The sequence below is a fragment of the Pteropus alecto genome, unplaced genomic scaffold (genome assembly GCF_000325575.1).
Source record: "Pteropus alecto unplaced genomic scaffold, ASM32557v1 scaffold213, whole genome shotgun sequence".
NCBI classification, from domain to species: domain Eukaryota; kingdom Metazoa; phylum Chordata; class Mammalia; order Chiroptera; family Pteropodidae; genus Pteropus; species Pteropus alecto.
Genome location: NW_006434829.1, coordinates 4,682,845 through 4,692,849, shown reverse-complemented (window position 1 = coordinate 4,692,849; position 10,005 = coordinate 4,682,845). Strand labels below are relative to the sequence as shown.

The window sequence follows — 10,005 nt, the reverse complement described above, 5'->3', positions numbered from 1 at the left end:
AGGCCCACTGACCTTCTGATGACTCGTGACTTCGTCCCTGCTTCTCCCCAGCTCCTCGGCAAGTTTCACGTTCTCCTCTTGCAACGCTGAAAGCTGCTGGGACTTCTGAGCGGCTGCCTGCTTTAGGGTTTCTCTGCAAGGACAGTGAGTGCAGGGTTACCATAGAAACAAGACAGGCAAGGAAACTGTGGGAGACGACCAGCTTCACAGCACTGAGGAAAATATATCTGGGTCACATGCCTGATAGGATCTATAATAACAGGAGGCAGTGTTATCTACGTACAGGAGGGGTTCGATGGCTTTAACCTCTCAGGAGGACTGTCGTCCACAATTATTAGGTTTTTTTTAAACCTAATAAACATTACCTCCAGCCTTCACCACCCACACTCACCTTACTTCTAACTGCTCCCCATACAAAAAGCAATGTTACTACAAAATAAATGACGAGTGAAGTGGTCAGTATCCGTCTTGTCTTTGGGACTATTTCTATTAAAAAATCACACCAGAACCCACTATGTTGACAAAGGGACTTACGCTGCAGCAAGGTACTTTTGCTCTAACTCCACAAAGCTGTAATCTGTTGAGGCTTTTTTCTGGCAGAAATCAAAATCTAATAGTCTCATCTGCCAGATTCTATCAGAATCAAGTGCTGCCGTGAATCTGAGTATATATTTCAGACAAACAGGTAAAATCCCAAAGAAAATGGCAGTTTTCTAGTTACATAACAGATGCCTTATTTTGTCTGTATTCTTTCCATAATACTAACTTATAATTAAAAGCAGCAAATAAAAATATTGCCTGCTGACTTATATTATGAATATCAGCATATAAAATGTGAGCAGGGTATGTTTATCAAGTATCTTCCCATTATTAAAATTAATCCAAAATATGCATCTCAAATTATTACCCTTTTCACATGGATATTCAAAATACTTTATTTGATCACTAGATTTTAGTTTTATGCCATAGCAGGTTTTGATGCAATTATGACTTTTAAGTCTGTGCTGGCTAAACTCCATTTAGGGAGCTGTCATACGTGGCTGTATTCTGAATCCAGTCATCTGGGTATGAATCCATCTGCTGATGCATGAACACGTCTATTTTTAACTCCAATTGTCTAATGGGTGGCGGTGCTTGGCATCCTTTTTTTTTTTAATTTTTAACTCTCCATCCACCTATAATATGCCTACAGGGATGACCTCATGAAGGTTTAGATGACTAAACTACACAAAAATCCTCTTAGCACATTAAATTCAGCATTTCAAATAGATGTTTATTTAGCAAGTGAAGAAAAATGAAGAGGAATTTTAGTCTCAGGTAGTCGCTTAAAATCTGGGAGGCTTGATTTTAATTATGGATCAAAATACACACACATCATAAAGTTCATCTGTCTAAAGTCTATCAATTCTTGACAAATCAGAAGATTTTACTTATGATGAAATCATCATAAGCCAAACCATTCCTTCCCAGGTGGTCGCTGCCTTCATTAGGGGCTGTTTGGTCTCAGCATTTGTGTGGCCTGTCAGGGATGCTTGTGACCCTCTTCTCTATTAAAGATTTTCATCTTTTAAAGTTTTTAAAATCCTTGATTTCTAGTAAAAGCCCACAGCAAGGAAAATTAAAACAAGGAGGCTAAGAAATATCAAAATGTCCTAAATATTTGTTCAATGTTTTAAAATCTGCAACATGCTTCCATGTACATTTTCTCAGTTAATTCTCAAAGCCTCAGGAGGCTCATGTTGTTATCAGGTTTTAAAGGTGAGAACACGGAAGCGCAGGGAACTGAAATGTTGTGTCCCGAACCACGGCGCCAGGAAACGGTAGAAGAACTGGACTTAAAACTGGCAGAAGGACCTCAGCTTTCATTCAAACATAGAAGCACCTTTTCCTGTTGAGTGTGGCGGGTACAAGCGCCTCACAGAGCAACGAGGCTCTGACAGCCTGACTCCAGGAAACATCCTAAGGAGCAATTTTGAAAACACCTACAAATACATTTCTAACAATTTTTAAGCTACTTTTATTTTTATATGACAAGATATCATGAAACAGAAAAGAAGAACGTGTTTTAAAACTGAGAAGTAAAATAAACATTGTTAATATTGACTCGCAAACATTCTACTTGGGAATCGCTCAGAAGTCTATTGACTGCCATACTAAATATATTCTAGATTTATCACTGTGCCAGGTGAGTCAAATAAAAAATCAGATTGCTTATATTATTTTCCCTAAGATTCAATTTATACAAGAGAGAGAAACCATTTTCTTCTCTTTCTATCTGAAAACGGGAACTAGCTAATCAAACTCAAGAGTTTTCCTAAAACCAGTCTAGTAAGCAGCATAGAGGAAAAGGACCCTTCAGTGCTAAGTGCTGGTTTCCACTGCCAAGGGCAATATTCTGGGGGAGACAGTTCCCATCAGACCTCCTGTGTCTGTGTTGGTGTCCCTTTTCCTCCAGGAGCCGTAGTCCTGTCTGCTGAGGGGACACGGGACAAGCTCCAGAGGCCGTGGAGAGCCCTGTGTGTATGCTGAACCACAGAACAAACGGCTGCTCACGCTCCAGCTTTCTGCACTGAGGAACCAAGAAACAGTGAAATGACTGCTTTTTCTTTTTCTATTTTTTGTTTTGAGATGCACCGTTCCCATTACATAGCACATTTATATCAGATGGTCCTTGTCACGTGGCCACGTCTACGGCAGGGCAGTCTGAGTCACTGAGGGCAGGGGCTCATGCAGCCTACTCCTCAGACTTCCCCTGCCAGCTCCTGGTGTTATGTCAAGTGACCCACAGACAACCTGCTTCCCTCGGGTCTGGTGAGCCAGAAAGGTGAGAAACAAAAGCAGCCCAGGCCTGTCCACCCTGTGGTCCAGCTCCTCCTCGCCTCAACCACTCCCTCAGGGACCAGAGGCCCGGGGAGAGCGGCTCCAGGCAGGAAGACAGGCCAAGCTTCGAGGGACGGCAGTGGGGGCTGCGATCTTCTGCTCCTGATTCTCAGCTTCTACAGACAGGGGACTAAGCTTTCATTATTCAGTGGGACCCTTAAAGAAAGGGGACACAAAACACAACTGATCTCTTCCTAGAGGTGAAGCCACCCATGCTGATTGGGCATGGGTGACATGACAGAAAGATTCAGTAAGGATGCTGAACACTTTACTAGACCAATGTAATGACCATACAAAAGACTTCAAAGTCCTGTAGCAGGAAAGAAGAATTTCATCCAACCCCTGAGCTCTCTTGGCCAGGCCCGCCCTGGCCAGGCCCCCTTTGGGTCGGCCCCTCCACTACCTAGTGCAGCCCAGGAAGCTGGGAGGTGGGGTCACACAAGGGAGAGGCTGGCTAAGGAATCTCCTGCTGCTCAGAGCCTCCCTCACCAGCTGCCCTGGTGACACAAATGAACTAAAGTCAACTTAAAGGGCTCCAGATGTTACATGTTAGCATAACTACTTGTGTCACAGGGAAAAAACCCTGAACTGTAGTGAATCCGCCCTCTCTGCATTGATCCCGAATTCATTCTTCCCATCACGGTGCCCACGGTCTGCATTACTGGGCTTTGGCAGGTGAAGAAATTTAAGTCTCTCCTGATGGCCATAAGCACAACTGTAAATTTATAGATCTGGCATTGGAATTGTTGGGAACTGCTGAAACGCCATCTAGAAAAGTATCATTAAAATTTAGACTAAGGACGGACTCAGCCATCAGCCTCATGAGTAGCTTGGTTGAGATGATTTCGAGGAGGATTTTAAGAACTCTCAGAAGAACTAGACATACACTAGTTCAGTTCAAGTTTGACCAACAGATAGTACTGAAGATGGTGACTCAGGAATGGAAGTTTGGAACTGATTCTTTTGTTTTTGTTGACTCTCATCTATTTGTTTGATAAGAACTGGAAATAATATAAACACCTGGTGGGCGGGGACCACATGTAATTCATCTTTGTATCCTTCCTAGCTTAACTGCACCTAGTGTGAAGGACATACTCAAATGTTCACCAGATTCATTGGCTTTACATTTTTAGTTTCACACAGATGATGCCGCCTAGTTCTCAGAAGAGCAAAATGAAACCTACACTCTATCATTAAAAATGCTAGATAAATAACCATCTGCAATAATTATAATAACCAAACTTAAAAGGCAGTGGGTGACCAGGGCACATGGATGGCCCTTCTGCCTGAAGTCTAGCTAACAGTCACATGTGTAAATCTTGATTAGAAAAAGTCTTCCAAAATTCTGCTCATTTAATTTCCATGCCAGAAGATTTGATTACTCTTAAAATCAAGATCACCAATCTTAGTAATGCTTTTTTTAATAGAAAATATTTTGAGGGATTTATTAATAAAAGGGTATTGTATAAACATACTACTTTAGAAAAACTGATTTCACTTGTATTTTTGTAAAGCTACATACACAAAGTCACATTTGAATCTCAAATGTCCTAACCATCGGCCAGCACCATTTCATCATTTTGATCCGTTACCTTACCTATAGTTCTGACATGACAGTGATTATAGGGTTTACGTCTCAGGTGTGCAATAGCATTTGGGGGACAGGAGGGTGACAATTACTTTTTACTTCATGTACTTGTCAAGTGTTTTTTAAGTAAATAGCACTGTTTTCACTTTGGTGATTTTAAATAAGTTCCACAACTTCTCTCAAAGGAGATAAACTTACATTTCTCTCCTGAATTCTTCCATTTTTTGATTCTCTACAGTCAGAAGTTCTTTTGATTTATTCAGCTCCTCCACATTTTTCAAGTTGTTTTCTTTAAGTGTATCCAACTTAAAGACCAAGAGAAAAAAACTGGATGAAATTATTTCCCTTTCCAATGACATGACTGGACAATGACAAATTATTCATGAAAATGTGCATTAAAAATAAGTCACCTGCCAAAAAATAAAAATCACCTGGGTGAAGAGATTACAAATGACCAAGTCTGTTATAAACTGCAAATCTCACCATTATATTTAGTCAGACATTTCCTATATACCTGGCCAAAATGTCAAACTAAATTGCTTCATAAACCGAGTTTCCTTTCGCCTCATGTATAATTCTCAATATGTATTATTGAACCTGTCATTCAAGTATGAAGCATCTTTAAAAAAAACAAATAAACCGAAAAGCATGATGTCAGTAAAGATTACTTTCTGTAATGAAAAAAACCCTTTTCCTTCCCATAGGTTAGCAATTTAGGATACAATGTTTTTCAACGGCAGTACTAAATTTACATGGTCCTCATGAAAAAATGACTTGAATCAAAATATTTGTACATGGGAAAAGATTTACCCATCTGAACGTCAATGTGAAGAGGGAAAGGCCATGTAGTGAAGCTGAAACGCATTCACATATGATCATACGTCCAGCCCCATCGCCTGCCCACGGGGGAAGCGAGCAGCTTGGGGCCTGGCCGTGGCGGGAAACCCAGTCACGGGAGTGAGAGGGGATGTGACCAACCACAGGGGGCTGGAGCTCTGGGTGCGGAGCCCCCGCCAAGGATGGGGGCGTGTTACGGGCCATCCCATCACGCAGGGTGTGCTCCTGGTGCCATGCTGGCTTTCTGGGACCTGCGTAGTTATCAGCGACAGCCACAGGCACTTTTGCCATGTCACATGTCGGCAGTCAGGAGTCCTAGAAAGTGTCTTGCTAGTTTTTACACCTCCGTCTTCCTTTTAATTCCCTCTAACATTCTAGATTCGCAGGATGAGAAAAACACAATATCATAATGAGTCTAAACAATGAGTCACGCAGTCCTGCGTTCGGGCTGTAACGAAGACACCAGGGGTCACGTCGCAGAAGCACGCGGCTCTCCCCGACTCTGCCCTCAAAGGTTAGAGACAGTCCCTACGATCTTCTCATTTACTTCAGCGTCTAATTTTGATTATCGTCTATGATTTTTTAATGCTTTTATATTTTTAGCTTAAGTCATTTTCTCTTAGGACTGTCAGTTCTATAAATGTACTCCCTTCTATGTCAAGTTTTATTTACCTATAATTCTCTCTCAAAATATTCAGGTCTTTCACAGATTTCCATCTTTGACCTTCCATAACGAGAAAGCCCAGTCTTTAGAGTAGCCATTCAAAGTGGCTCTCGCTTCCCCTGCTTTAATTCCTAAGGTCTTACCTGCCTATCCCTTTGAAAAGCTTCTGAAGTTCTACAGAAAGTCACATAACTATTTCTGCTTAGGATTTATGTGACATCTTTCCAAAGAAAGAAAGGGTCGGTATGAGCTGGGAGAGTGGAAGGAGGGAAATCAAAGAAGGGTGCGAGAGTGAGAAATGCTGCTTTTAGACAGAACCGAAATGATCTTGACACCACAAATGTGTTCAAGACCCAGGAGAAACTAATATAAGATGACGCCTTAGGGAACCAGTACTGAATCAGGCCAAGAAAAGGCCTACGTCAAACTCATGGGCTAAGGAAAGGATTTTAGTGGCTCGAAGTGGGGAGAGAATTGAGGGGAAAAAAATGTATGTGATTTAAGATAAAAGATACAAAAACTACAGAATGTTATCAGTGCCTTCTCTCATTAATTCTATCACTGAACAATTACCATAAAAAGCCACGCTATTAGGGTTTTCCCCTCGTTCTTTAAAGGTTGACCCTACTGAATAAGCAATGAAGTAATACGCTTTATTTTAACATCGTTGTGGTTCTGGCGTACATTCGACCCCACTAACGTAGGTCAAACCTGTGTGAGGCCACGCTTCAAAAAATAAACAACCCTGAGTTAGTGACCGAACATCGCATGAAGTCGATAAGCTGTCCTCTGTACAAAAAGCCATTTAAATCTGATTACTTCATTCTGTAGTTTTTCATTTGTTTGCTTGGTGTCCTCCAAGGAGGCCAGAGTTTCGGTCTTCTCTTTAGTCATCTGTTCCATTATCTGCATGGCGTCCTCTGCTGTCTGAGCAGCCTAAGTACAAGAAAGCTCCGTAAGAAGTGAGGAAGGACACTCCCCGCCAACCGCAGCAGGCTGATCCTCGGGCTGTGTGCTTAGGGAATCACACAGGGTGGATGGGCCTGCCACCAGCCCAAGAGCAAAACAAACAGGCTAAGACACGCAAGGTCTTTAAGCCCAAGTAAAACAAGGTGACACACCCTTTTCAGGCTGTTTTTCAATAAGCCCATTGTCATATGCAATTTGCATAATTTCAGACCCCTCAATACCTGCACCTTCTGATGCAGGTTCCAAGTTACAGGGACAGTCATGCTCATCGTTCTGGCTTGTGTTTGAAAGGAATGGTCAGAGACAATAAAGACCGACATGCTTACACGGCTAAAGTTTTTCTCTCAATAATATTTACTGTTGTAAGTTTAAAATACTATTCTTGCTAATTTGGGGGCCTGTGAAATCATTCCGAATTTAGGTTGGGAATTTTTCAAATAAAAATTATTTGGGCAATAACACAAAGTTCAAGTGTTTAACGAGAAACGCTGGATGGAAAAATCTATGAGGAGCTGTGAGTAATGAATAAACATGGCTGTGAATAAAAAAGATAATATGCATATGGAAACAAATCCCTAGCTGAAGAGATATAAAAAATGATCACAGAAACGAGTTAAAATCTTTTTAGGCACTGGCTTCTAATTTCATGTGGTCAATAAAGCCCATGGGAATTCCGCATTACACCTGCCTATGACCGGCCGTGGAAGTTTCGCTGGAACCTTCCACTGCACATGGATAGACACATGAAACAGTTAAAAGCCAAACAAGGTAACTATGTACTTCAAAGGTGCCCATTTCACTGTTGTTCTTAAGCCTTTAAGAACCACGGTTGAGTTTTTCATGAATATTTCCCTTTAAATTAAATATATATATATCCTTGTTATTCACAGTGTACAATTTTTTCTAACGGAAAGAGACGACTGCAATTAGCATTTAGTAATGGGTCGCCCTGTCAGGTGGCAACAGACAGCCTGAGCCCTGGAAGCAACAGATGAAACGGGCCGATTTCCTTATGTGGACATGGACACGGATGGATGCCCTAAACCGCTAACGAGTTAGTGCAGGGGGTTAGTAGCCGGTGCTCAGTCCTGGGACCTCCCACTTTACCGTGAACGAGTGAAGAGTCTCGAGCTCTCTAATTTTAAGAGTGAGCTTGCTCTTGTCTTTCCTCAGAACCCGGCTTTCATTTTGAGATTCTAGGAGGTTGGCTGAAATGTGGCTGTTGGTTTTGGCCAGTTGGCTGACCTCCTTCTGTAGGAGGAAGTAGTTTTCGGCCAGCTTTTCCTTCTCCTTCAGGAGCTCATCCTTCTCCAGGATCATCTCTCTCTTCTCGGCCAGCAGGTTCTTGTTGTCCTGCATCGCCTTGGCCCGATCGGCCAGGGTCACCTCGTGGTTCAGCCGCAGGTCGTCCAGGATCTTGGTGAGGTAGCTGTGCAGCTCCTGCAGCTCTAACTTGGACTTGGACAAGGAGGCAAAATCGCTTTTCAGGGTCTCTATGTTGGCAGCGAGTTGCGCTGTTTCCGCACTCAAGAGTTCCTTTTCCTTAATTATCTCCACCACTTTTTGCTCCGATTTGCTCTTTTCTTGGATCAGTACAAAATTTTCAGACTGGAGCGCCTTCATAAGCACCCTCGCCTCTTCCAGCTCCTGCTCCAGGAGCACCACCCTCCCGTGGAGCTTACTGCTTTCGTACAGGGCGGACTCGCTCTCCTTCGCCCTGTCCTCCTTTTCCAGGATCAAGGCCTGCTGCAGCGTCTGGATCTCCTCCTTCAGTTTCCGACACTCCTCCTGCAGGGTCAGCCCGTCCCTCAGCAACACGCTCTTTTCTGAACAGCAAGTCTTAAGCTCAGCATTCAAAGTCTCCTTTGCTTGCAGGATGTTAGTGTGTTCTTTTTCTAGATGCCTTTTGGCATTTTGAGCCTCTTTCAGCATCAAGGAGAGCTCACACTTGGTGGCTGCCAGTTCTTGGTTTTCTTTTTTCCTCTCCTGAAGTTCCTTCTTCAGTGCATCAATATTACCAAGCAATTTCATCTTCTCATGCACAATGATTCTTCTGTTTGCAGACTCCTGATCGTATTTCCTTTTAAGCTCTCCCACGGTTTTGATGGAATTTTCTCTTTCTGTAAGTAAATCTCCGTTTTGCATTTCTAGCACAGATTTTTCTTTCAGGAGACTATCTAGCTGCTTTTTGAGCTTCGTAATTTTCTGACAAATCATCTCCTTCTCAGAAGTCAGGTAAGTGACCTTCTCGTTCAGGCTCGTCTCAATGTGGGCAGCCTCTTCCGAGCGCTTGCTGAGTTTTTTAGCGATGAGCCTATTTTCATTCAGGAGTTCCTCTTTTTCGGCCAAGAGCCGCCTCTCAGACGAGGCCAAGGTTTCCTTTTCATGCAGGAGCTGGATGCACTCAGAGTCTGTGATCTCTCGACTGGTCTTAATTTCTTCCAGGAGCTTCGTGAGGCTGGCATTGGTAGCCTGAAGTTGCGCGGTCTCCAGCTCAGACTTCCTCAGAGCTTTGCTGATGTCATCCAGCTGTGTGCGGAGCCCGCTGGCTTCAGTGCTGAGCAGCTGTTTGAGTTGGAGGGTGGCCGCCAGGCTGACATTCAGTTTTTCCTGATCTTGAAGCAGCACGTCCTTCTCAAAGTGTAGTTCTCTGTTGCTCTGAAGAAGTGTGTCTCTCTCTACCGTTAAGGATACGCACATGTCATCCAGACCTGACTGTTTCTCTAACACTGACCTTTTCTCAGCTGTGAGATCTTCGATATCCTGCATCAAGGTTTTCTGATCTTTGACTAGCTCCTCGTAAGAGCTCTGAAGCTTCTGAATGATCTCATCTTTATCTTTAGTCAAGGCAAGGTTTTCGATAACGAGCTGCTTGATATGATCCTCCATGAGATCTTTTTCTTCCCGATTCTTCTTAGCCTCAGCAATCAAATTATCTTTGCTGAACTGGAGTTCTTCTACGAGTACCTGCAAGCCTTCTCTGGAAGCTTGCAAAGAGTCATTTTCCATATTTATCTTCAAGAGTTCTTCCTGGGCAATATTGATTTCTCTAAGCAATTTCTCTCTC

The 10,005-nt window shown here is 42.9% G+C and overlaps 1 protein-coding gene across 13 annotated transcripts in view; it reads right to left on the bottom strand.

Moving 5' to 3' along the window:
- The window catches only part of CLIP1 (CAP-Gly domain containing linker protein 1), a 104,798-nt gene that overhangs the window by 24,123 nt on the left and 70,670 nt on the right, over positions 1-10,005 (bottom strand). For 12 of the 13 annotated variants that reach the window (XM_025045467.1, XM_025045466.1, XM_025045474.1 and 9 more), the window contains 3 exons: positions 6,789-6,905; positions 4,667-4,773; positions 13-133 (listed from right to left, as the gene is read on the bottom strand). In XM_025045467.1, coding sequence (XP_024901235.1) covers positions 13-133; positions 4,667-4,773; positions 6,789-6,905 — 345 coding nt within the window. The remainder of the gene's footprint in view (positions 1-12; positions 134-4,666; positions 4,774-6,788; positions 6,906-10,005) is intronic. The other variant, XM_025045472.1, reaches the window with a different exon arrangement.